At 41.1% G+C, this 27,866-nt stretch overlaps 2 protein-coding genes across 4 annotated transcripts; both read right to left on the reverse strand.

Moving 5' to 3' along the window:
* Positions 1-717: 717 nt before the first annotated feature.
* manea (mannosidase, endo-alpha) lies at positions 718-5,450 on the reverse strand. Of its 3 annotated transcripts, none has more exons than XM_084044070.1 (5): positions 5,312-5,450; positions 3,824-4,454; positions 2,734-2,843; positions 2,489-2,565; positions 718-2,257 (listed from the first exon to the last, which is right to left on the reverse strand). In XM_084044070.1, the coding sequence occupies exons 2-5, from the start codon at positions 4,347-4,349 to the stop codon at positions 1,630-1,632; spliced, it is 1,341 nt and encodes a 446-aa protein (XP_083900196.1). In that variant the 5' UTR covers positions 4,350-4,454; positions 5,312-5,450; the 3' UTR covers positions 718-1,629. The 3 variants fall into 3 exon arrangements, with proteins under 3 accessions (XP_083900196.1, XP_083900195.1, XP_083900194.1); XM_084044069.1 differs by lacking the exon at positions 5,312-5,450 and adding an exon at positions 4,941-5,241; XM_084044068.1 differs by lacking the exon at positions 5,312-5,450 and adding an exon at positions 4,933-5,241.
* A 3,798-nt stretch (positions 5,451-9,248) lies between these two features.
* On the reverse strand, positions 9,249-27,797 carry LOC311035869 (serine/threonine-protein phosphatase PP1-beta catalytic subunit-like). Its single transcript, XM_084044332.1, has 8 exons — positions 27,706-27,797; positions 21,510-21,641; positions 14,302-14,532; positions 14,098-14,202; positions 13,794-13,865; positions 13,364-13,515; positions 11,535-11,669; positions 9,249-11,425 (listed from the first exon to the last, which is right to left on the reverse strand). Exons 1-8 carry the CDS (start codon positions 27,755-27,757, stop codon positions 11,321-11,323), a joined length of 984 nt encoding a protein of 327 aa, XP_083900458.1. The 5' UTR covers positions 27,758-27,797; the 3' UTR covers positions 9,249-11,320.
* Between the last annotated feature and the right edge of the window lie 69 nt (positions 27,798-27,866).

Below are 27,866 nucleotides of genomic sequence, written 5' to 3' on the forward strand. Positions count from 1 at the left end.
GCACCATGCAACGCTTGTCGATCGGCTATTTTCAGCGAAAGCTTTCCCCACGACACTCTCTCTCTCTCTCTCTTTCTCTGCCAAACAAGATTTGGTTTGTCTCTTTAATGGACGTAATTGTGACAGTGGCTCTGGTTATGATGATTAAGCAGCCTATTTGGACAGCCTGACATTTGTCCTGGGCTGTCCCGAAGACGTGGCTGTTCGCATCACAGAGGATGGTTGAGGGCAGTCCTAGATGAATCACAAGACAGGCTTGCTTAGGGTTGTGATCCTATCTCTCTACCATACTGTAGGTGGTGCTTCTGCAAGCAAGCGACAAGCTCTGAGAACAAGATGACAGCACTGCAGTGTCATTCATAGACATGTTCTTAAGTTTAGCTATTAAATACTCATAATAAAGAATATACTGTATTATGTATACTTTTGCACAAGCTACTATACGTGACCGGATATGTCATCATGGAAATGTATAGATGAAGTCAGATGGGATATAGAGACAAAATAGGGAATAGGGACATATATATTCTAACAAGCATGAGGACAGTTCAACAGTGGCATCCTGTATCCTTGGGCCTGTAGAAAGGAGAGCATGGGTGTCAGAAACACATGACATATCTACTGTATATGCTTACACAGCTTAAGTGTTTGAGTATATTTACAAGATCGTGTTCAGATACTGGAATGTGGGTCAATCCTCATGTATTACAACACAGAGTCATTCAAATAAAAATGTTTATTTCTCTGAAATGTCAACTGACAGGCACATCATATACACACATAGGAGCCAACCAGTGCCTAAGCACCTGCCCCTTGCTTTGATATAAGAAAATGCCCATTTTGCCTGCATAACTTCTCTCTGATTTATCTCTCTCTTACTGGACCACATTTACTCTCTCATTCTCATTCAGAAATAGACTTTTGTTTAGTTTTACCTTCCTGATAAGTCTGTTTTTTAGCAAGAAAGGGGACTGGCGTGCTCAACTCAAATATATCTTCAGATCGGTGCCGCTGCCAACCAAAAGGCACAAGAAAGCAAATTAAGTCATCAGTATTTGCAAATAATGTAACACTTTCAATAATGGCCAAAAGTAAACAGCCCTAGACTTTCCTCAGAATTTCTGAGGTGGGTATAAAGTCTGGTTTACATGGCGATCTTATCTATCGCATAGTATGCACATGATGCCCAAGATTGTGAAAGGGGCAGAGGCACCTGCCCTCCCAGAAGTCTTCGCATAGCCCTGCACCTGCCCTCCCAAAAGTCTTTGCATAGCCCTGTCAACTCTAGAAAGAAAATAAACAGAGGAAAACTAAGAACATGTTTTTGTGTATTTTCTTATGCATTGAAAAGTTTATTGATGACCTCGGGTTAGTTGTAGTCAGAATTTACATGTCCATGCTAAAATGTATTCTTGGTGTCGATGAAGGAAGTCTATATCAGTGATGAAACCTAGGCATTACATCTGCATGGCCTAGATGGATTGTGGTGTAAAACAAAGAAAAAGTAGGTATGATACTTTAAATTAAGTGACTTCTTCAAGAGCAAAACATAATTGCAAATACATTTGTCTTCTGAAATTATCTTCATTATAACTATGTTCATGCTTTTTTCCCCACCTGTCCCCAGCATTACCATCTCCTGCGCTCGCCACTAAATATTGCTGCCCATTTGCGAGTCATCTCCAGATAAACTGATGGCTTGTTTGGCAAGTAGTCTAGATATACATTCTGACTTGTTTTTGGAACCGCCATTTCTATTTGAGTCCCCTCATGCCATTCATTAAAAGATGTTATTGAGATGATATCGGGCTTGGCTTCCAAGGCAGCACTCAGTGCCGTTTCATAGTACTTTCCATTAATGCGGTTTCGGGTGTTTTGGAAGTTCCAGGGTCTAATACTCGTGTCAATGTACCCAGGGCCTACGCTAGGGACAAATATCAGATCGTTGACCTCGCAGAATGTTTTAATAGACTCCCAATTGCGATGCGTGGAGCCATAGGAGAACCCATTGGTGGCAAAGTATGTATAGAGTCCATCAAAGCCAGCAGTCAAGATGTCCCTCTTGTGTTTCTCTTCGACCAGCAGGGCAATGAAGATGGCATCATACAGGGTATCCCTGATGCTGTGGCTCCCTGTGTGCTTTAGCAGTATGGCCCACTGTTCAGAGTTCAGCAAGTAGGAGTCATACACATAGAACAAAGGCAAAAGCTTCCCAGTGTTTGTCCTGTGTCTGTAGAAGGCAGGGTGTTTTCCATAACTGAGGAGGGAAGAGTTACCAAATAAATCTAAAAAAATCTAAAAAATAATAATAAATTGAAACAGGATGAGTCATGGGAACAGATAGGCTCATGAGGTAACTGTCATCATTGCTTTATATCTGAATCAATAAATCTGACTGTTTGGAACCAAATGGTACTTTGACGGATCCCATATTGAGAGTATTGATGTTAATGTGACAATAGAAAAATGACAACACACTATTACTCACTTATCAATGATGTACTTGATGTTAGCTAACATTGTGGCCTCATCTCTCCCTTGGTATGGTTCGATGTGAAAAGCCACCTGTATTTAAACAAATTATCAACAGTGGCAAGAATCTTGCTCATTATTATGAATAGATGTTTATATGTCTTAATTTATATTCATGTTTCCGGAATTTTAAAAAGTATATTTTAAGCATTTCATCAGATGTATAACAGAGCAGACAGCCAACAAACACGATCCACACACCTTTATATAGTATTTAAGTGCCACATCTAGCAACAACGGCACAATGTCATCTGTAGGCTCACCATTGTCGTCCTTCCTACCAGGAGGGTACCAGGAAACAGCAAGAACACCTGAAAAAGTAGTTGGATCAATGGATTTATCATTTTAAAAAATAAATAAAAGAGATCCAGTCATTTTGTTCATCTAGGTCCTAGGACTTGTGAAATACAAACAATAAAAATAATAATAAAATAATAATCCTACATCTAAATAAGGAAACGTGACACTCTCTGTTCCGCATGGTTCACCTCAGTGGGTTGAGGACTTGAACTCAGCTTGCACACGGGCATTGAGAATTAGCACATGCAGATAGTGAGGAAGCCCGTTTTGCACTTTCCCAAAATGTAAGCCGTTTATTACCGTTTTTGTGAAAACGCCAGAGATTGGGAGTTCGGGCCGTGGGATCTGTCGTCATGGTTTACAGCCGCAGGCTATGGGACACTGGTTACACTTGGCTTACACACACACCGATACAACGTTGCTCTTGGTGCTAATAGCATGTACATTGTTTAGTAATTGATACAACAGAGCAGAGCTTCAGCGAGCGCTGCAGCTCCGACATTCCAGCGCTTAATGTGCGATCTCACCACGTGTCAGAAAGTACATTATTTCAAGTATTTTCAAGTTGAGAAATTAGGCGAGCCCGCTGCGGAGAAAAACGTCTCTCTCTCTGTGAATGAGAACGAAGGTGCAGCTCAGCTCAGCTCAGCCTTACTGCGTGTGTGTTTAACTGTCGGAGCAAGGTAGAGATCGAGTCATAGGAACACATGGCTGTTATATTGTGCCAACTGAGTTTAGAAACTCTAAATATTTAGAATCAATACACTGTGCATAACCCATAAAAGTCTGCAAATACTTTGAGTGCTAGTATATAATAAAAAAAACATTCAAAGGAGGCGGTCAGTGACTACCCATCTTTAACAGGGAACCATACTTGATTTCAGCGTATGTGTCAAAAACGTTCTAACAGCATGAAATCTAATTTTGGTACAAAGTAAAGTACAATAACATAACCATGTTTAGACTGGAGGAAGTTCTCTCGCTGCCTTACCAATCGCTGCTGTTCGCAGCTGCTGCATGTGAGCCTCTATAACAGAGGGGTCTTTGGAGCTGTAAGCCCCCACGGCTGGATAGAAACTGGCCCCAATATCATCAGGTGGGCTGTGTCTCCCTTGTGGATATCCCTGGGCCACTTTGGAGTCCCAGTGAGGCAGCTGTGGGTGATCCCAGTGAATGTATTTGCCATCAAACTGTGGGTTACCATACCAGGTATAGTAGAAGACATGGAGGTTGTAGTTGGGAGGAGAGAACTTCCTAAGTGTAGCTTCCAGTTCTGCACCCTTATTCCCTGAGTGAGCAGTGTCTGTCATTTTGGTCCGATCGACAGCCTTGTTTTCTCTCTTAACTTGAATCTCATTATTTACAACTCCTCTGATCTCTGGGAACGGTTCAAGACTGTCAGAGATGCCAAATGGCGAATCCTGCAGTGCAAAGGACTTTAAGACTACTGTTACTATGAATGTGAGCAGCACCAAGCCAATTAATGTGATGCAAGATTTGCGCCTCAACCTTGCCATTCTTCAGTTGACACATGAGGTTTTCCACAATGCACTGTCAAGGGAACAGAAAAGGCCTTTTGGACACAGTTCCACTGGAACTTGGCAGCTGGATCTTTGCTTGGCCTAGGATATTAAACAAATGTAGGTTGTAGAGAAAGAGAGAGAGTTAGTTGGTTGTTTGAAAACGATGTAAGCACAAGATGGAATGTTAACATGGCCAAGCTTCATAGTTGCAAAATTGAGAACTATGGAGCTGGACAAAATAAACAATAAAAATATCAAGTATGCAGGAATATCCCCATATGCACACATGCACAATTAAAGGGATATTTCACTTTCAAACATGTTTGAAAGTGAAACATCCCTTTAAATGAATAAAACCCCTTATGTATGGCATAGTGCATAGCCAGTACTTTTGTTAAGTGCATTTACAGTTTAATTCTATTTTAACTTTGAAGAACACCTGCCAAGTGACTGAGCAGTGCACTCATACTATGCGGAAGTTTGATAAAAGAAGATAGTCTATTAACCCCACACACATTACCAACAATTACCCACACATACAAAACACATGAAATAATAAGGTTACTTAAAATTCTACCTGCATACTTAGTCTGGCTAAAAGGCGAACTTGTAGACGACCTGTCAACAACAGCTCAGCAAAATCAGAAGGCTATATCGATTTTCCACTCGACACTCTGATAACCATGCTAAGCTATTTGAAGCATAGCATGGCTAGCTTGCTTTAAGAAATAAACCCGTAAAACGCCGTTTGTTAAATTAAACAGCCAATCTATTCATATCGAGAAATATCAAGTCCTCGTAATTTAGCGTACTATTATTTTCACTGCATGGGATGTACATGTAGTAGTACGACCACAGTTGTGTACAGTATGACAGTTGGAAAGCAGTGTTGCCATACTTTAAGAGAGAAATAAGCAAAAAGGTTTGGGAAAACAAGTCCTAAAGAAGCAACTTACCCACGTGAGCACTTTAAAGTTCAAACCTATATGCATCGGCTATTTGAAAATAGCTGATCTATCGCGAAGCGTTGTGAGTTTGTGGGTCTGCTATTTTCAAAAACTCTTGCAATAAAATCTGGAATATTTTGAATATTTTCGAAACATTCAAACAACACAAATGCTCCCTGGGCACAAAACATTTATGAAAATATTTGAGAACCACTGGTTTCAATAACAATTAAAACATTTGGAGGCAAGTCTAAATAAGCAAGTACATTTTAGAAACAAGCCAAAAAAAAGAAACGAAAACCGCAACCACCTATTTTTACATGTAGCTTTACAGAAAAAGAAGGACAAAATCACTTATAATAAGCCGACATGGCAACACTGCTGGAAAGCGCTTTCACTTGTATAATTGGTCAACGACGGTGTCGCGCGCAGAAAATAGCAGATCTACAAGCTCACAACGCGTCACATCGCGACGCGTTGCGAGCTTGTAGATCTGCAATTTCCGGGACATCGTCGTAGGCTACGACCGAGCGTGTGACGTCACGTTAAGGCTGCGTTCCAGACTTCCAGACCTGCGCTAAAATCAGTGCGCAGTTGTATATCACAGATCTCAATATGTTAATTGCCTCTACCTGCGGCTGCATGTAATACCATTTATAACATATATAGATTTGTAGTTGTGCTCAGTCAGTGGTGTAAAGTAACTAAGTACATTTACTCAAGTGTACTTAAGTACAATTGAGGTATTTTTTACTTTTACTTTACTGGAGTATTTCCAATTTTCATTACTTACTTCGTTCTACTCCACTACATCTCAGAGCAGGCAAATATTATACTTTTACTCCACTACAATTATTTGACAACTGTAGTTACTTTGTAGATTGTGATTATTATTATTATTATTATTATACATTGAGGCACTCACTCACAATGCCTCACAATGCGACACATTTGTAGATCTATTTTCAAAAGATTTGAAAACTTGTGAAATGGGACATTCTGCTTAAGGGCGCGCTCTCACCAAAAGTTGGCTGGCCGCTGTTAAACGCAGGTTGTGCGCGGCCACAGTTTTTTTGCAGCCAGCGGATTCTAGAAAAACGCTGTGACGCACCTGTCACTCACATTCAAGACCGTCCCCGTAGCTCGCACCGCCACTAGACACTAGCCACTAGACAAAAAAATGTCTTTGCTTTTTCACACTTGGGGTTCGTACATCTACATACACATTCAGATTTAAAATATAAAGTACTTAACCCATGGCCACGGATGTTACAATCATTTACGGACCCTCATAAGTATCCGTATCTTCCGTATTGTTCAATAAAAAACATTTTAATCCAATCAGTGGTCATTTTCTCCGTATGCTTTCAACTGCGCGACCCTAGCGGTTAAGAGGTATATTGCACTGTTGGTACATTATAACTCTATGGGAAATGGCCACCAATCGGATTAAAATGCTTTTTATTGAACAATACGGAAGATACGGGTACTTCTGAGGGCCCGTACATGATTGTAAAATCCGTGGCCATGGGGTAAGCACTTAATATTTTAAATCTGAATGTGTATGTAGATGTACGAACCCCAAGTGCACAAATCATAAAGTACTGGGTGAGATGCAACAGCTACAACCAGTTGGTCCACTGAGAGCACCATGTTGCTTCCTGAGTCTTGGGACGGTCCGCCTTCGACTCACCCGATTGGACAGAGGGGGAAAATCAGCTACTGCCTCCAGCAGTTTTATGCTTCTTCGTGTAGAGCGGATAAACGCAAGGTCTGCGCGATGAGCGGAAAAATCTGCTCTTGCGTGAATCCACGCATTTGCATTGACAAAGCATTGGCAGATTCTGCCCCAGAGGTAAAATAAAAGTGCGGTGGGAGCGCGCCCTAATGAGTACATTCTACTTTTGGTACTTTAAGTACATTTTGACACCAATACTTTTGTACGTTTTTTTTTTTAAATTCCGTACTTTAACCACCAACAATTAAGTCTAACCACATCGCCCCCATTCGTTCGGGAGGGTACATTACATTAACCTGCACAAGTCAAGACAGGTCCTCAAAACTTAATGTAAATACACTTTATTTTACGCACAGCGCACCATAATAACGTATAAAAAACCACCTGAATCAACACAACACCAAAATAAGAATCCATATGGTGTTGTGAAAACTAATTAAACACGTTAAAGTTTTGGGGGGAAAAACTTCCGTTGTGTTTATTTGCATATTTTCACTGCATATTTGGCACCGTCACTGTGAAGTTGTGGACGTTAACGCTGGAAATATAACGTAAGTCAATTAGCCTATCAGTTGGCTACTTTTTCCATCAGGCTGTTTATTTTAATAGCAACCTTTTTATTGCAGTTATAGCCAAATTTGTGTTATCAATGACACCAGTTAGTTACTAGCTTGCTAGCTATATTTATTTTTGATTGATTGATTGATTGATTATACTTCATTAACAGTTTGCTATTGGTACAGAGGTACGGTTTACAATGATTGTTAAAAGGATATCACAACAAAGCCCTGTAGGGCATATTGCCTTTGCCAACTATTTTCATTTCAATGGCTTTTGCAATGTATGCTATGTTAGATTATTCAGAACATATTCAGTAATGGTTATGACCTCTTTTCAGGACAGGCACACTAGTGACAAAATGATGGAGGCCACAGTTTCACGACCAAAGAAACAGAAGGTTGGAAACAGACAGCCTGGAAGCACCAGTGCAGTGGTTGCAGTCAAGACCCAGAGCCAGCCCAACACACCTGACGTTCCTGAACAGGTTAGCTATGTCCATGGATGGACCCCCATTTTATATTGATATACATTTTTAATCTCAGGGACCCCAATGTAGGCTACACTGTAAAATCCTCACTGTTACTGTTACTCTGAGAGTACAAATTGAACCAAATGGACCTTGTGGGTCCATTTGGTTCAATCTGCACTCTCCGAGTTACAGACCGGGTCCATTTGGTTCCTAATCAATCATTTCGTTGGGGAGTCTTCAAAGATATACAAGACTTAGTGGAAATAAGAAACATTTAGAATTTAAAATGTGCCTGCATAACCTCATTTTATACCCATCCATCTCTACTGGCACACACCTCTCTATTCCTAGGCTGCTGACCTTGGGCAGAGGATCATTCGCCTAAAGCAGTGGCTCAGCTCACACAGCGGCCTGACCTTCTGTGTCCTCCTGCTTGCCAAGATAGTTATGTGGATTTTCCTGATCTGGATCATGTCACACCTCCATCTGGGTTTGCCCTGTTTCCTCGTGGTGCTGGTAAAAGCGCTGTATAATGGGCCACTGCAAAAAGGCCTCGAATGGGCAATGAAAAAAATGCAGGGGAAGAAACATGCTACCCGTGGGGCAACACACAAGTGACTCAGCAAGTCAGGCAGCAGATGGTTGTTTGTTGAAAGTGCATTCATGAAAAATAACACTTGTTTAAATTGCCTTTAACAATTGACTACGTTCCATTTTCATTTTTGCAAGAATGAAAACTAATAAAAAAGGTTCATCTGTTTTTCAGTAATGTCAGAGAAGTGCATTTCTGTAGTACATCTGAATGCTGTCTCATTACAATAAAATTCATTTTGAATCGATTTACTTGATTGAATCACTGATTGAATTCATCTTGACAGTTTTGGCAGCCTTTTTTTCAGCGGCCTTTTTGAAAAAAAATTACCCCCGCATAATTATGTGCCATTTTGCTGATTATGCGGTAAATTCTGCGATCGCATTTTTCTGTAGGGTCTAGACTAAACTAATAAGTAGTCTGTACCAGTCAGACTACAACGTTAACCCTTCTGTGGGGCTTAAATGCTTTATCCCAATACAAAACTAATGTGGTTGTACAGTAGGATGAAGTGGGGATGAACTAGGTGCACAGAGATATATTTCACTTTAAAAACTGCACTAAAAAAGGAAGGAGTAACTGTTAATTAATTTCATCCATTTTATTGAATTCAGACTTTGAAACCAACTTGTACAAATTGCAAAACAGCTTTTGGTAACACCTCAGGTTTTTAGTTTCCTTGTTATTATGATTAGGAAATAAATTAAGTGAATATAAAGTAAACAATGTGAATAGAGTACATCGAAAAACAACTGAAAAAATAATAATACAACAGACAAGAGCAAAAAGAAAATGAGGCAACTGTTTCACAAAAAGTCTGCTGCAATCATGTGTGAAGTAGACTGAAGCTTAACTGCCAACCAGGTAAATTGTAGGACAGTAGAAGAGAGCTGAAGTACCTCCTGATATTAGTGATACAGCATCTTACACTGGTAACATCAAATACTCACCCTTGCTGTGTACTCTGAATTTGGAAAAATAAGATTATCTACACCAGGTGGCGCCACTATCACACAGTAATGTGAAATCCATGTAATTTGTTTATCACTCCTGACTTCCTGCAAGTTCTTATTTTGTGCCTGAACAGACAGGTGATGTTGAGGAGAGCTGATCAAGACTGTCCCTTCAAAATAACTAACTTTGACTGCTCTTTGTTAGTATTCCATTTTAATTAAAAGGTAGGCTAAGTGATATTTCTAAGTTAAAACAAAAATGTTTTAAGTTAAAGCTCTATATTCTTAGAGTAATCATTGCTATATAGTGTGTGTGTTGGGTCTCCCCGTCTCCAGCTCTTTAATAAAATGAATATGCATTTTCTGTTTACTAAAGAGCTTGAGAGATAGGGAGATCCTCTGTACTGAACAAACACTACAGCAATGATTACTATCAGGATATCAAGCTATTTAATACTTAAGAAAATCACCTACTGCACTAAGTATTGCCGACTGTATCCTGTGCATGCAGTGCTAAAGACAGATGTTCGCTGAATACTATTTCTGCTATTTTACCCCTTGAGGAGTTAGGTAAGCTACACATTTGCAGAACATGCTGTTAGGTATTTCCCACCATTAAGAGCATCTACATACAAGGTCCTGACTAGCAAAGCATTATCATTTGTTCAATTTCCTCTGGTTCCACGGCACTAAAATATCTACCATGAATAATGAATGTCTCAAACCTAGGGAAAAGACCTAAGCATGTACGTGGCTCTCAAGACGTTATCAATTATAAGATTTGTTAGTGTCTTTCAGCGCACAGTAAATTAAAAGTATTTTATGTCAGGGAGTATTACCTTTAAGGTTAATAGTAAGTACACCTGCGAGGGCGTTAACCACCTCTATGTGAGAAGTGACATGTGCTTGTGTGGGTGTGGCAACCAGGCACGGGATGTATGAGAGTGGGAGAGTGTTTGTACAGTGAGTGTACAATGCTAGCAGCATTAGTTTAAGCCCGTGTAGTTCATTCCAGTCCATTCATTGTTTCTCCTTATGTATGAACATGGATCCCCCAACCCCCCAAATGGTTGAATATCAAATGTGAGTGTGCATAGCACGCGTACAAGCATTCATACACGCAACTTCATATGTGCACACACACGCATGATGCAATGCGTTAGAACTGTTAGCTGTGAACTGATAGAAGTGGCTGTGATGAGCATCACACAGCGTCTAGGTTAGCTGCAATCAAATTCATCTGGAGGCTTTTCACTGTTTTTTGGAGAAATCAAGGCAAAACAATGTTCAACATCCTTTTCTCTCTTTTTTTTCAATTAAGAGATCCAAAAGGAATTCCTCTTAAAGCATTCACTTTCCCCATTCTGAACAGAGGGGTTGTTTCCTTACACAACATAGAACCTCAGAGAAGATGGGGCTCAAATGGCATTGCAAGTAAAACCACAAATAGTATATTTGTTAATAATATCAAAAATACCAACAAACAGGCAGGAAATAATACATCGATTGGTCACAGCAAATTTATGTACACATACATATTAAGAAAAGAGCTGTCAGTGGGGCTGGAGGAGGAAAGGAAAGAGGAGAATTATCGGGGCGATGGATAAGCCCTGTATATTCCCTATACAGGGGATTTAATGGGGTTGCAGTGGTGGAAAGATTGGGAAAGGGTAGGGGGGAAAGAGGGGTAGGTGAGGCTGAATGTTCACCTCTTCTTGGGGGCCTGGGCAGTACGGGGTGGCGTGACAGGCCGACCAGAATTGACCCCCCCATACTGGTACTTGGCCTTTTTCTCTGAGGGCTTCAGGATCTTAAAAGAAATAGAGAAAATGGATAAGAGGTGTGTGCGTGTGTGTGTCAGTATAATTACTAATCATGAATATCAAAGGTTTGTAACTTGTAAGTGTGTGCGTGTTTACCTGGAAAGAACACATGAGGGATTCATCAACGCTCATCATGCCGCCGGCATTGTCGAACTCCCCACAGTAGTTTGGAGCAGAGAAAAGTGTGACCAGTTGGCGTTTGGCAAAGAACTCATATCCATCCTCCACGACCTGTTAGCGGAGGACATGTGACTTTATAACACAATTAAATACATGTTTAACATCTCAAGAAAAGTTATTAAATCAGATGTATATCACACCATCCAATTTCTCATTCCATCCAAAACATAAAAAAGACCTATTCGCACAGGACTAGTATTACGTAGGGAGCTAGTTCATTTTAGAAACCCCCCCCCCCCCCCCCCCCCCCCCGCTCCAATGTCTGTTTTGTGCGGCGCAGTCACACAGGATAGATGATGTCTGTACTTTACTCAAGTCTATTGAGTTTGACATCCCCATTGACTGAAAAGGGTGTTTGTGATAAGTCTGATGAAAGATGCATTTACTGCCATGCCACCCATTTCACCATCTTTTGATATTTCACTCTTCTGATGGATTTGAGCTTTGCTTTCTGTGTCTCCACACAGTGAAATCCTCAGTTTTAATAGAGCAATTTGGTTCCATTTGTACACTCAGTTAACTCTCAGTGTACAAATGTGTTATTTGCACCACAATGCAGCCTCCGTAATTCTCAACCAGGAAAGAGATAGAAAAAAGACAACAAAAAAACTTGCTATAGAAAACGCAACCCCAAATTACTGAGATGCCGTTTCACACAGCATTAGTATTATCAGATGACCTCTACATTTGCCGATATATGGTCGGTAATTTCCCCATGAATGTTAACTTTACAAATTACGGACATGGCCGATTCGCATGGGATTACTATCACAGATGACAAAAATTATTACAAATTACCAGAGGTCCCCAGGTAATACTAGTCCTGTGCAAATAGGGCTTAAGTTTCTAAAAGCCCTACTAGCAGCCCCGGACTCGAGGACATGCTGTTTCTTTCACCCAACCAGACTAAAGTGGTTCAACAGACTGACATTGTCTTTCCTAGAGCCCGTCCTCTCACTAGTGAGGCTAAATATTGTGAGGGCGAGGTTGACACTAAACGAAAGGTCATGGATTCAATCACATGTTAATGGTTAATCCTCAGGGGAGCATGATTCCTGGCAATCCATCTATTACACTTTGAGATATCTGGTATGCAAGAGGAAAGTTTCACCTGAGGTTTCATTCTCTATGGAGCAAAAAGGTGCACAACAACTTCAATGGCACGCTAGTGAGTAGGATATCCCGTTTGGGACAAAAGTGTTGGATGGACAAACAACTCCATCCTTACAGCCTCCCATAGATCACCACTATGTTTCCTATCTGTGCTTTTCAAAAATGCTATCCCATATCCATCCTCCTCACAAAGAAGTCTGCCCAGCTCCTTATCAAGGCCTCAGTCATCTCCAAGATGGACTATTGCAGCTGTCTCCTTGCTGTCCCCCCCCCCCCCAGTACTCCTCTTACCTTATATCCATCCTTGATGCCTATTTTGATAGATGCTAGTTATACTATGTAAATATGTTGGTTACTTATGTTGGTTCACATTTTGTTAAGATTTGTTTTTGTCTGACCACAAATGCTGTTTAGTCAATGTTTAGTCAAGATGCCAAATTTGATGGTTACCTGGTATCCCAGTTTCTTTAAAGCAGTAACATTAGTAATGTGACTATTTACCCTGTTGTTTGTTGCCTAGGGTTCATGCCATTTACTCAGACCTCGAACTTGTAAGATGCTCTGGATAAGAGCGTCTGCTAAATGCCTAAATTGTAATCCATAGACAGGATATCTATTCCTTCAACCACTACCTGGTGGGCTCGGCAGATCAGGTCCAGGTCATGGCGGTTGAGGAACTTGCTGACCACGTCGGCCCCGAAGGTGAAAGACACGCCGCGGTCATTTTCCCCCCAGCCTTGCACGTCCTTGTCTGGATCAGACCACAGCAGGTCACACAGCAGGCCTGAGAGAAGCGCAGACAGGGGGAGATGTAGGCGGTAGATGAACAGACATGAAAGGAGAATAAAGACATGCACTTGGGGGAAGAATGTCTTCAGTGAAAGATCTTACTTATTTTCCAATGCAAAAAGGAGGATCTTCTGGTGTAATAGTTTCTCATTAAAAAATATCATTCAAAAGGGGAATACTGAGACGTTAAATGAAAGAGAGAAATACTAAGGTAAACATTGAAGAGGTGAACTTGTTCAGTATCAAATTATCTCACACACACAATACCCATACCTGTATCAGGAACATCTGTTGGCCTCATGATCCTGCGGATCTGTTCCATCGACTGCAAATCAGGTGACAGACCTGTAAAAAGGAAATTAAGAGCTGACTTTTTGTTCAGTTCAAGCAGTGTTGGCCCCTCAGGCAGAGTATATTATTCCATTTAAAGCCTGATTCATGCTTAGTGTCATGTGAAAATAATTTAAAATAACACACTTTCACCCGAAAAAAAAGTGTCACATAATATCAGGCTGAAAGGATATGAAAAAGTAACAGCTTGTGGGGAACTGAGAGATCATAAGGTTAGCTGGCTTACCTCCATGGCAGCAGAAGATCTTCTCGTCAATGATGGCAGCAATGGGGAGGCAGTTGAAACAGTCTGTGAAGGTTTTCCATAATTTGATGTTGAACCTGCGCTTACCTGGCGAAGTATACAAAACACACCATCAAAATTAGATATTTTTTTGCCTAAGAGTGTGTGTGTGTGTGTGAGAGTCGGGATTTTTTAATGCAAACTCACACTCATCATAGAAGCCATAGATGCGGTTGATGGAGGCACACTCGTGGTTCCCCCTGAGCAGGAAGAAGTTCTCTGGGTATTTGATTTTGTAGGCCAGCAGCAGGCAGATGGTCTCCAGGGACTGTTTGCCTCTGTCGACGTAGTCCCCCAGGAAGAGGTAGTTGGCCTCTGGAGGGAAGCCACCGTACTCAAACAGCCTCAGCAGGTCTGTGTACTGGCCATGGATATCACCTAGGGGAAGGCAGTACATTTAAGTCCGTTTGCAAAAAGAAAAAGATTTTACAATGAACAACACATCTCTATGACCTCTTGCAGAGGGGGTGTTAAGCGGGGAGAGCAATGCGAAAGAATCTTCTACATTAATTTCTGCAGTGGATGCTGCGATGTCTGTCGGCACGACCTATACATCCACTCCCCTTCTTTTCTTCTCCTAATCCATGGCTTTGATGGATCGTGATTATGGTCCCTCTAGCTGTGGATCAAGGGTTTCCATGGACAATGGCTGCGGACTGTTATTATAGTTATTATTACTAGACCATACCCGGTCGGCGCAGCGCATCCGTGGGGGGATATGCGCACATGATCTGGCAACCCGGGAGGTAGTTCGTCCCATAGCTGGGCAGCCCCGTAACCATGGCGACAGTGTTTGACACAAAAACGCTAATAAGAAGCTGAGATTTGATGAAATTGAAAAACGGGCTTCACAGTTGCGTTCAGATGGTAATGGTCAATGGCTGTGTGCAAAATCAGAGCAATTGGTCCAGCCAGTGGGGAGAACCGGGTAGCTTCACCACCACTTCACCACCACTACAAACGCACAGAGGTTACTAGAATTATAGTAGGATAGTAGGATTGCTGTGCATCTCTGTCTGTCTAGTACTGCCCCACCCTTTCTCTCTTTCTCAACCCTAAATTGGCCAACTTCTCATTTCCCATCTGAAGGCCCTTGCATACAGTCAGATGCAATGTTTTATTGGTCAATGAGTTTTTAACCACTCCTTGACATCCCATCACTCACTCATCACCATGCAGGCAAAAACACACCGTCCATTTGTTTTAGTGCACTACAGGGCATGTAGATTGGAAGTGATAAAGGCCTGTGTATAATTCTGCAAGCTCAAGGACACACATGCAGGCAGAATGAGCCATCGCTGCTGTGACCAGATCAGTGCCAAGGCCCATGGGAAATGAGGAAGAGACTATTTGACAATCCAGGTTAATCATACCCACGCAGGCGAACACACGTATGCAAGCATGCGTAATCTGCGTATACACACATCTTTAATCCTTCAGTGGTTCAAGTGGCCCCTAGGCCACCAGCAAGCCTCGATATCAGCCAAGTCAGTATCTGAACCCTATGCACTGTTACCGAAGCAGAGGGACACTGCAGGGGGCCCTCTCTTCACAACCCAGCCAAGACCTGCTTCCTTTTATATCCTCTTGCACCAACTAAAAGAGCTGCTCTATTTTGGGCTAAGTGCTCCAGACAGAGAGGGCTGGAGAGAGCCACTCAAGATGCCTTCAGACAATAATATGATGCATTTATCATAGTTATAGATGGAAGGGAGTTGTGTATACAACTCCTTCTGACAGCAATACTTCATTATAAAGGTGGCACTAAATACAAATAATAATGAAACAATAGGCCTGATTAAATGTCTGACACTTTGGCCCTGAGAAGAATACAGACTGGAATTATAGCCAATACTTTTCTTAACATCTTATAGTGTCCTCCGTTGTAAAGGTGGCCTTGAGCAAGTTACTGGGCCATATTAACCCTACATACGTTTGTTATTGTGTACGTACGTATGCGTTTTCCCTTCAAACCTCTATTTATTTATTTTTGTACAGGAGTAAGGAGAGAGGATGACTAGTAAATGCTGCATTTAGATATCGTCTTTATCCAAAGTGCTTTACAATGTGCATTATTCACACACACATTCAGATACTGATCTTGGCAGAGGAAACCAAGCAAGGCATCAACTCGCTCATCGGGAACAGATAGGGGTTAAGTGTCTTGCTCAAGGACACTTCGATATAAAGCCAGGAGGACCTGTGGATCAAACTGAGAACCTTCCAATTCCAAGGCCTACCACCTGAGCTACTGCCGCCCCCAAAGGAGGCAGATTGGAAGTGAGGATCCACTGATACCTGTACTGCTATCAAGGAAATACCAGGCTAAATGGGAGAGAAGTAGTTTTAGCCCCCAATCCCCCCCCCCCCAATTGATTTCTGGACTTAGCCCCTTTTTGAGCGGTGTAGCCGCTCCTATAAGTGGGTTTGGGACCGTTGTGAAAAGACCGTCGTGAAAATTTGTCTCTATTCACACCCTTTGCTCAGTACTGTGATTGGCTAGCGAGACGCATGATGAAATTAATAACCTATAAATATCACCACGCACTTCAAAAAAATACTTTTTTCTTTACTGTGATGACCACTGTTGTTTTTAAATAACACCGCTCATTTCACACCGGGTGTGATTTTTTATGTTTTACTGAAGATTACTGAATTAATTTCCTGAAAGCATTCCTTTTTATTAGATCAGGCCTTCAACTGAAAAAAGGAGAAATATAAATAAATAAACTACAATCAATCAGCATCATTCAGTCACTCCAAGCCTATTAATGGTCTAAGTTTAGCATTTGAAGTCAGTGCTGGCAGTGGAAAACTGGTTAAGAATGCCTCACTAGCAGGAAGGAGAGTGGTCCATCATGTTATGCAAGAAGTAACTACACAGCTTGATAACAAAAACACCCTTACACTTATTGAACATTTCCAAGAGCACGAGGAACAACAAGTCCTCCCTTCTCCTAGCTAGCCAATACTGGTCTGAATCCACACCAAGTATAGGGTGGTCAGTGGCTACATTTCTTATTATTCAAGTGCGAGCTTCACAATACTCCCCTACACTGAAAGCTCTAAATGACTGGATGTAGCCTAGGTTGTTTTGAGGTTGGCTGTGTCAGGATTGGCTCTCTGGGGGGGTAGCACCCAGCCTTGCCCTCTCACAATGAATTGTAAGGTGAGGGTGAATAATGTACAGTCCGTCTCTGCGGTGTCTGAGAATAGCAGCAGCAGAGATTTAATGTTTATTATAGAACAGGGAAGGAGAAATCCCAAGAGAAAAACACTAGTCTATGTTGGAGCTGTACATTTTAGAGACTTGTCTTAAAGTGACAAAGAGAGTAAAAATGCACCTGGGGGTGCCTACTCTGCCCGCCCCACCATCTCTTGTTCTACTTTTCTCTGCTCCTGAGATATGGCCGATTATTATGTTAATTTGACCTTGACCTTTTATACTCAAAGTTAATAGTTTCTTTGGGGCAGCCTACTGATCATTCCCACCAAGTTTCATAAGAATTATTTAATTGTCAAGTAATTGCTTCAGACACCACGGTCGATTATACCCTGTCATGCATGCAGGCAGAGTAATAAGGGTGCGGTGTGTTGAGTCATAACTTCATAGATTAAATCATCATAATGGCATCATTTAATTTATGTCGCATTTAACCACATCCTTTTGACTAACTGAGGAAAATACCAAGGTGTTCTGTATCGTATGACCAGGTCACTAGGCTTTAGTGAAATAAATCAGTCAGAAATTCAGAATGACAACAAAACAAGAGCAAGCAAAGAACATGGACAAGTAAGACGCGCGAACGCTGGAAGCGAACACAGCTCGAAAATATTGTATATTTGCAGACTTTGTGTGTGTGTGTGTGTGTGTGTGTGTGTGTGTGTGTGTGTGTGTGTGTGTGTGTGTGTGTGTGTGTGTGTGTGTGTGTCTGTGTGTTTGTGTTTTGACTGTAGCTGCACTCTGGCGCACTCTGTTGGCCGCAACCAGGCAGTGCACTGCACACAGACAGACAGACAGACAGACACACAAGCCGAGCAGACTTTCATAGTAAGCTCCACTTGGGCGGAGGCGCCTTCCGCGTTCGCAACAATGCCCAAGTTATTGGACATTTTGGGTAATTACCCATTTATTCTGAGCACTGTTGAATGGCAAAATAACCAATTCTGCCAGCTTATAATTTATAACACATTTAAAAAAAGAAATAAATTGCAAATCTGGAATGAAAAATATTTGACAAAAAGCATCTATCACATATGTTGATGTTCTAAAACTGCCATAATGTTCACAATGGTATCGCATGACACCTGCAATCCTGCATTAATTTAAAGGAGACACACCATGAATTTCACTTTTTTTTATTTTATTTTTATTTTTTGGGCTCCCCAGTGTCTCTTGTACCCCAAAAAATATATTTTTTTAACATTCAGTAATTCATTCTCATTTCAGAGATTTTCAGAATGGGCGTGTCTAAACAGGCCATCTCATTATGGCAAGTTTGCTTACATCACGAAACTTTCTGCCCATGTATTTTGACAGACAGAATTGCTCAGTACCGCAGTACAGCACCCCTCTGCCCAACAGGACGTTTTGGTATTGCAGCTGAAAGTGCTTTATAAGCCTGAGAGAATTGACTTGGGATGAGTATATCTGAGTGTTGATTTAGGCTCAAACCTTTTGAAAATGGTTTGAGGGACATACACCATATGATATTAGATATCAAATATTTTTTTTAAATTCATGGTGTGTCTCCTTTAAGATTTATTGTCTCCGCCAGGCCGAAAGGCACCCTGTCCATGTGTGTGTCCTTCTGTCTGTGAGCAGCTGATCTCTGGCACCGTTTGCCCGGTCACTGTGAAACACTCCCTGGATGCCAATTCAGAACCTCTGGCCCACATTTTTCAGATTGGCCAGTTATAGCGCAAAAAGGAGGCCGATTTGTGCAAAAAAAAAAAAGTTATACTACTCCAACAGATTTTGTCCAAACATCACACAAATCGGTACACAGTATCTCTATAGTCATGTGATCAAGACGGATCTGTCCAATTTCCCATATTCCATCCTGATTGCCTAAGATTGGCTTCCAAAGTTTGCAGGATTGGTTCGTTTTGAACAAAATGCCTCAAATCATGAACGCAGAATGCAATTTCAATGACATTTTGCATGCATATTCCCACTAGGCGAGGAAGAAATGCCACCCTTTTCACATTGGCCTGTTATAGCACCACCAGCAGGTCTAATTTAGCACTACACATTTTTGGAACAAAGTTACTCAAAACATGAATACAGTGTCCGATTGCCATGAAAGGCCTAAGAAGAAATGCCACCCTTTTCACATTGGCCTATTATAGCGCCACCAGGAGGCCACAATAACCTACTTGACATGGCGGAGACCTGTGCTCCGAGGAGCACTTGTTCTAGTTTGATTTAAAATTGTAGACCTGTCAAAAGTGTCTCGTTCATACTTGATACAATATCAGTTGAAGTTCATTTATGAGCATGGTTTTCTCAAAACACTGAACCCAAAAGGAGATTGAGAAATGGAGTGACACCTTGTAAGGTGAAATTTGACACGTAAAAAAAACGAATAATAATGAAATATAACACAATAAAAAAAACAACAACAACTTAAGTGTACATACTACATATCTTTCGACATTCCAAATGGTAATGCTGGCCTTAGGATATCCTCAGAAAAATATCTTTACTGTCTTGGGCACAAATTGTGCATTGGTGACATATTGATTGATTATGACATTAGGGTTAGTATGTGAAAGAGAATAAAAGCAGAACCTCATCCTAGTGGCCTTCGTGAATAATTGAACACAAACATTGTTTTGTGTGTACAGAGTTGGCATCAGGCCTCTGAAAGGCTATCATCTCAGATGTGGCTTAAAGACAAGGCAATCGGCATGGGGTTACAAGTTCAGCAACAATAGCATTGGAGCAAAAAAAACGGAGGAACTTTCCATAGTGATATAAACAACCACATTTTGGAGGGGCAATTTATGATTTCATCTTGTTCATGTGAACCAGATAACATTGCTCCCTCTAAATTACTAAACGTTTGTGCAACTCGATAGCAAAAGGGATATAAAGTTGAGCACTGTAATGACATGCTATCAAATGACAATGCCAACCATGCTTCAACATAGCTGCCTGCTATCTGATTTATATGGACAAACATGCATCAAGTAGTATACTACCATCTGATATTGATTTTAGGCCTATGAGTCGATAACAACTGCACAAAGTTACAGTATGTGGGAAGTAGCTTTATTTAGGAGTACCACAAACAAACAATGTGCAGGACTAGGCCTATGCATTTCAATGCCAGCGTTGAATACTGAAGGACTGGCGAATACATTAACGGGGTTCAGAGAGGGAGAGTTGTGTACAGCTTCAAAGCTGTGCTGCAGAGAGATGGAGTGTGCTGAGATGTACTTGAGACACTCACCAGATAGAGATAATGCTGGTTATTTCTAATGTAAGGAAGGACAGAGTGAAGATGAATAAATCTAGCTGTCTATGTTAATGCATGTAACAGGGTGACACACGCATTTCTTTATGTACAGTATATAGGGGCAGAGGAGTCACAAAGGAGTAAAAGTGACAAATATGGCCTAGGCAGTGGCAGTGGTATCTGGGCCAGTTTACGTACTACAATAAGTAAAAATTCCAGGCTTCATCAAACCAATAGCTTGTTTCTCTGTTGTCTGAAGATTAGTCTTTGTGGCCAATGCTCTGGCGAACGGAAGCACGCTCACTGCCCACCAGACCCTTCGTCAGTGCACAGTTTTCCTAGACCGAGCCATATAAGTCACTGTCAATGTGTTGTCTGCCCACTGCATCATGTCTGGGCTGGATAATGCATGGGAACACTTGTTTTATGGAAGTTTATGTCAATGGAAATGACTCATAATGAATAGGGCTCTACAAGACTTGTTTAAGGTGTGTGAGGGTGAATACAAGGACTACGTTCGACTATTAAGACCCAATAGATTATTTGTCAGGAGATGATAAGTCTATTATTAGCCTACTTCACTGTGATAAGTAGTTCAAAGAATGCATGCTGATAACCTGTCTGTTCATTTAACTATATGTGAATGATTTGAGGTATAACTAATCATAGATAATGTGGAGGGAGGCAGGAAGGCAGTCAGGATTCTATATCTATATGCATTCATTAATCAAAACAAATTCCTGAAATAAAATTCATATTACCCATAAAATTGTAAAAGGAGCTTGTGCACAACTTTACACGCAGAGAATTATTCTGTTTTGTCTGTACTACAGTATGTAGATATACCCTACAGATTATAGAACACTGAGAACAGCATGGGCCACAACTGACCACATATCTTGAGGGGAGCTTCCAGCTCCAGGAGGATGGGCTGGCTGAGGAAGATCTCCCTGGACTTGATGCAGAGCCCCCGCACCTCTGCCTCGGTCATCTGGACTATCTTTCCCGGACGACATCCTCGCACTGGAGAGGAGACAAGAACATTGGCATCATTAATCACTGCTGCAGCACTGCCATCACCACCAATGCCCACCAACCGCATTAGAATCAGGCCAGCAAAAAATATCACATCACACAATTATTATTATACACATACTTTTATACAACAGTAGGACAAACACCAACATCTTGGCATTAACATAAATAGTGTGCGTAGGGCTTCTAAAGCTTTATAGAGTTGATCCTCAGCTTGGGTAAGCTAAGAAGTTCTACGTAACAGAGCTGTTGCTTAGACTATGAGGGCTGCTTGCTTTTTCAGAAATGGTGTGGGTTTTATTGGCTCTGATCCTAAGCCTACTTTCTGGACTTCAGCCATGGGGTTCAGAGTACAGATTTATATAAAGATGATAAATATAAGAAAGAAAATTGCACGTGTTGGCTAGCTGAGAGTGGTGGTTCGAGAGCTGTGTTTTGAGCTGAGAGAACATGAAAATAGTTTCCTTATTAGGGTAGCTATTGGCTGATACACTATGAGCTAATCCGAGTTGCGTCTTCAGTTTAGGGTGGCCTGACGGGGGAGGGATGAACTTGAGCGAATAGCGAGCGTGACAACAGCCCCCCGGAGCGTGGAGCGGCATTACCCCCCCGCCGGGCCCCGTCGTTGTAGCTTCGAATTTTTATCGTTATAAGGCCCAGAAGCTTGGACTTCAAAAAATAAATCGAAGGTCAGCCGTATAACATACTCTTTTTGTGTGCTTTTGTCTTATTGGCTTGTATGCGATTTGGAAAAATACCAATAAAAGAAACTTTTAACAAGCGTTTTCTTTCTATGCCATTCTTTTTCCTTTATTACACTCAGGCCAATAATTTACCACTGACAGCCTCCCAATTAACAGCCATTCATCTGGCATAAACACAATAATTCATAATGTGACATAATGTAGCCTCAAGTAAAACTGACCTGTAAACCATGGTCAAGGTCCAAAATGAATGAATACAATGCTAAATAGAGGTGTAAAATGGAAATGGTGACCAACTGTTCGTTTCAATAACATGAGTGGACGGCCAAAGTTTCTAATGCTAGACCAAGCATCGTGGGAAGATTTGCATTTGACGCTAAGAAGAAAGTGACAAACCAGCTCATTGGCTGGGTTATACAATAACTACAAGTAATTTTGCCCTCAAGCTGGAGCTACCCACACCCACTGCAGATTCCCATTTAGGACAGCTAGGCCTGGCCAAATTAGAGTGTGGTAGGCAGAGAGTTCCCCTACAGCGTTTTCCTCTCCATCTTTTTGTTGGCAAATTGCAGAATGGTACCACAAGCAACAGTTTAAGATGGATTAATTGGTGTATTGGTGTGGCTTAGTGTCCCTTGGCTTAGTTAGCACACTCAGGCATGCACACGCACAAACATGCATATGTACACGGAGGCTCCGCACACACACTTTCTCTCAAAGTCTCACTCTCGTTAATCACGTAATCCAACTCTGTAAATCCTAGAGAGAAGAGGCGAGTAAATGAGAGCAATGTTGTTGTTGCAGTGATGCTGTGACAAAACAAGCAGCTATAAAGCTCAACCAACCTCACTAAAGTGGTCTTGCGCTTCACAACATCAATTTCACACAATCAATTTCCTTATCAGCCATCTAGAGTAGACTATCTGCTCTGCCTTACAAATATCTGAGAGCTGTGTATGTCACAAAGCATGAAATTGCATTAAGCAGGGCTCTGCAGTCAATAGCGAAGCTGACTCATTACTGACTGAGTGAGCTAAGTTTGACTGCTCAGTGTTAACATATATTGTTTACCGTTTGGTATTTTTGTAGGCTGGCACTTTTTAAGCAAATACTGTCTTCAAGGTAGTTTTTGTTAGAAATGTAAAGCTCTATATTATTATAGTTATCATTGCTATACAATGTTTGTTTAATAACAGGGGTCTCCCCATCTCTCCAGCTCTTAAATAAACAGAATTCTGAGGTGGGTTGCCAAATTCATCCAATCAGGAAAGAGTACCCAATAATCAGCTTCAATGTTATAGTGTTCAAGTTCCAATTTTGTCTGCCCACTTTTTGTGTCATCACTTCCGATTTCACTTGTTCCTGCATGAGTTCTCTCTCCTGTTTGGATAAAATTGGTATCTCGACCTGAAAATGTATTTTCTGTTTACTAAAGAGCTGGAGAGACAGGGAGAACTCTGTTACTGAACAAAGCACAGCAATGATCAGACTATAGAGCTAAAACTGACAACAGAAAGTGACACTTTGTGTACCATAAGGTTTAACTCCACTAAATAAGCATACACTCAGTAGGGACTTGGCTTTTAGATGCCAAAAAATGCTAAAGCCCAGATAAACTAGCTATGGAAAACTTCTGGAGTTTATAGTAGGCTTATAGCTACTTGACTGAAGGACATCTTAAAACATTAGTCAAGGCAAAGCAAAGCACATTCAAAAAGCAGTTTCACTGGCTTTCCTCAGATCAGATCAGATTTAGGTGCAGTAGGCATATACAGTACATAAAATGCAAAAAACAAAGATTCTGATCATTGCAGCTGGTATAATCAACTTTCTAGAGCCAACATACTGTAAATCCAATATTCCTTTTTGGAGTTTTGAATGATGCAGAATCATTTTAACATAAGAAAATCTAATTTCCCGAAAGGATCAGGGGCCATTGAGCTCCTAAAGTAATTTCTCAAACTGTTATTTTCAGTCCAGGCCCCAAGAACTCATATTTGCCTCGTCTCGTCATTTTACTGTTACTCTTGTTATGTGGCAACCTGCTAGCACAGGACTCCACAGTGCAACCATAATAATAATAATGCTCCTTAAAATGATTTCATGCTACTTTGGACAGTCAATTATTTCCACAAATCATTCCATCATAACTACTTATCTGTGCTCCAATTTCTTTTAGGAGCATGTACTGGTCATGTCACCACAGTTCCCTAAAGTACTACAGCCACAAACAATGTAAATGTATGGCATTACTATGCCTGGATCTTTCCAATAAATAGAAGATCTTTCCAATAAATTCAAAAAGTATTCTCACTGTAAATATCTGATACTACTGGAATGAGCCTACAATATGACAATTCCCAAATCTAGGGATGCTAGCGTTCATGTGGTTAGGGAGATTCTGAAGAGTAAAGCATTTTCTATCAACCATCAGTAACTGTTTATACGCAAATGAGAGATACTGTGAGCTAATCTCTTGAGACACCAAGACATACTCTTCAAATGATTCTGTATAACAGTCTCACATCAGATGCTCTGAAAATACACAGAAAATGAAGTGGATGTCCCCCCCAACTTCCGTTGTGCCTTTGCAGTTGAGTAAGTAATTCCTAAATCAAATTAGTCGAAGCCTATCTAGCTTGCTGCTTCACAGAAATCAGAAATTCAAAATATATATTTAAAAAATATTTTAAAAGATATTTTCAAACATAAATGACAGCTTATTTTACAGCACAAAATTACAGACTCTAACGTTCGAAGATAGTGGAAGAGCTTGAGAGCCTAGTTGTGAGCTGACATGCTGGTCTGTCCTTCCAACAGTTCCAAATTCTTGTGGAAGCTGTGCCAAGGTGACCTGAAGGTGCTTTGGAGGTTTATGGTGGCCGTGGCCATGTCTTACTCAACAACATGCTTCACCAAAGCTTCACCAAAGAACAGAAAATTCAACTTTCCAAAGCTGGCAAACAGTCAACTCTTAACAAGCCCCGGCCCCTGGAATGAAGTGAGATTTGGCTACACAAGCGTATTGGTGGCCCTTGTACCAGTGATTGCTATATTTGGTCACTGTCCAATTTCAATGATAGGTATTAAGGCTATGTGACAGGCTGCATGTGTATCTGTTTGTACTGCTACTGCCTCACAGCAAGATGTCCACCTACAAGCCAAGTGTGTCAGTCAGATAAGGTATATGTGCTTTACTGCTTTCACAAAATGCAAACTAGCTGATAGGACAGGCCATTACTATTACACCACGTTAAGGCATGGTTGCTGTGATGATGATCACATCTCTGGGAAATGTTAATTATTTTCATCGTATTAACTTGCGTTCTAGTGTAGATCAGTGGTTGAAAGTGGGTCCACGGACTCTCTGGGTTCCTTTAGGGGGGTCTAAATTGACCCTTACAAGTCTGTAACTCTGACAGTATACAAATGGCACCAAGGGGGGTCCTTGACATTTTAAAGTTTGAGAACCACTGGTGAAGATGGCTACATACATGTACAGTTAGTACCGGTAAGTAAGTTACAAGATAATATGCAAGCTCATATTTGTATTTTTTTGTAAATTAAATTGTGTCAAGGACAGGGGGGCAAAGGGGAATTTAACATTTTGACATCCAACAATTTGATCCCAAGACAATGCCATGTTAATGCCAGATGTGTGGTTGTCTCCTCCTAGCTCTGGTTCATAGCTAGCTCCATTAAGAACCTCTCACTCCGCTATATCTCGGAGCTGTATAGCGGAGTGAGGTTCTTGTGAGGTTCTTAATGGAGCTAGTATATGGCATTAGGAGTTGTCTTTCTCCCAACCAACACACCAACCAATATCCCTGCATAGTAAACCAGCAAAACCCACGATAACAATGAAATGTGAAACTTCAATTGTTTGCTCTCAAGTAAGACAGACACATAGTCAGTGGTGTATAAAGTACTCACATTTGTTACTTAAGTAAAAGTAGTGTAGCTCTGGTCAATTGCCTTTCAGATTCTCTCTTGTTTCCAGGGGAACGAGAGGGAAAAAGGCAATGGACCAGAGCTATCAATACTGCAATGTGGAAATACAGTTACAAGTAAACGTCCGGAATACAACATTTACTTGATTAAAAGTACTGATGTAAAAATGTACTTAAAGTACCAAAAGTACTCATTATGCAGAATGTCCCATTTCACAAGTTTTCAAATGTATAAAATGTAAAACAAATATTTTGAAAATAGCATATCTACAAGCTCACAATGCCTCACATCGCGACGCGTTGAGAGCTTGTTGATCGGCTATTTATTTTTTAATGGCCAACATGTAGGCATAGGGCTGAAGACAGTGGTAATGTTTTGTAATAATAATCGAAAGTAACTAGTCACTAAAGTTTTTAAAATAACTGCAGTGGAGTAAAAGTACAATATTAGCCCCTGAGATGTGATGTGTAGTGGAGTAGAAGTACTGAGAATTGGACATGCTCCAGTTAAGTAAATAAAAAAACTCAAAAATGTACTTAGTTATTTTTTTACACCACAGCACAGTATGTTTGCTGTGGATGTAACGACACAGTACCGTGAACACTAAACCATTGGTTCTCAAAGTGAGGTCCTTGAGGGAGTTCCAGGGGGTCCCCAGCTAAATGATAGATGGAACCAAATGAACCATCATGGGTCTGTAACTCTGAGAGTGTACAATTGTACACTCAGAGTTAAATTAACATAGATTTTACTATATAAATTGGGGTCCAAGAGATAGAAATGCCATTAAATGGGGGTCCGTCCGTAGCCCTAATGCATGTCAAACTGGGGGACCAATTTAAATGGTTGAGAATCACTGCTAGAGCCGTAAAAGAAATATTCTCTTATGGGGGTCCCTGGCATATCTTTTCAAATGGGGGTCCACGTGCTAATAACTCTCAATTTGGGGGTCCTTGACATGAAAAAGTTTGAGAACCACTGCACTAAACGGAGAAAGTCAGGCAGGCGTTCCCTCCTGCTGCTGACAGATTGTTTATAAACACGACAGCAGCTCATCTTAGACTGGGTCGCGCGAGCCTTTCCATAAACGGTCACTTGACAAATATTACACAATTCTCATCTGAAATTAAATGCGTCAGCTTCTCTTTATGTTGAAAATACGTCATTTTTTCTCGAGCGACAGGGGACGAAACAGGCTATAAATGTAGCTATCAACATTAGCCACCACGTAACGTTAGCTAATGGTATCGTTAGCCTAAATACGCTCTCCAGTTAAATACTGTGTTAGTCTTTTGAAACCACCACTGCGTGCGCTGACATACCAAACTACAGGACCGATTCGACTAAATGAAAACGCTGGTTGCTTCGATTCCAAGATAATGTGTTTTTTAACGCACCTTCCAGAAGCCGAGAGATGATGCTGTCCACGTTCAGTTCACTCTCCGCCATCTTCAGACTGCTGTTTCAAAATGTTCCTGCTTCAGTTCTCTCGACGCACGCCAGAGGGCGTTGAGGTGCCGGTAATGCCAGCCAGGTCAATAATAGGCTACTTTTGGAT

Source organism: Gymnoscopelus microlampas, assembly GCF_963454915.1.
Source record: "Gymnoscopelus microlampas genome assembly, chromosome: 20".
NCBI lineage: Eukaryota > Metazoa > Chordata > Actinopteri > Myctophiformes > Myctophidae > Gymnoscopelus > Gymnoscopelus microlampas.

What these genes read in the sequence shown, in the direction of transcription:
- manea (XM_084044070.1), bottom strand. Translation starts at nt 4,349, where the DNA reads ATGGCAAGGTTGAGGCGCAAATCTTGCATCACATTAATTGGCTTGGTG. An exon ending in CACTTAAATACTATATAAAG is followed by an intron (nt 2,566 to 2,733) that starts GTGTGTGGATCG and finishes GTTTAAATACAG; the next exon opens with GTGGCTTTTCACATCGAACC. An exon ending in ATCAAGTACATCATTGATAA is followed by an intron (nt 2,258 to 2,488) that starts GTGAGTAATAGT and finishes TTCCCTCCTCAG; the next exon opens with TTATGGAAAACACCCTGCCT.
- LOC311035869 (XM_084044332.1), bottom strand. Translation starts at nt 27,757, where the DNA reads ATGGCGGAGAGTGAACTGAACGTGGACAGCATCATCTCTCGGCTTCTG. An exon ending in GATCTTCTGCTGCCATGGAG is followed by an intron (nt 13,866 to 14,097) that starts GTAAGCCAGCTA and finishes TCCTTTTTACAG; the next exon opens with GTCTGTCACCTGATTTGCAG. An exon ending in TGATCTGCCGAGCCCACCAG is followed by an intron (nt 11,670 to 13,363) that starts GTAGTGGTTGAA and finishes CTCCGCTAACAG; the next exon opens with GTCGTGGAGGATGGATATGA.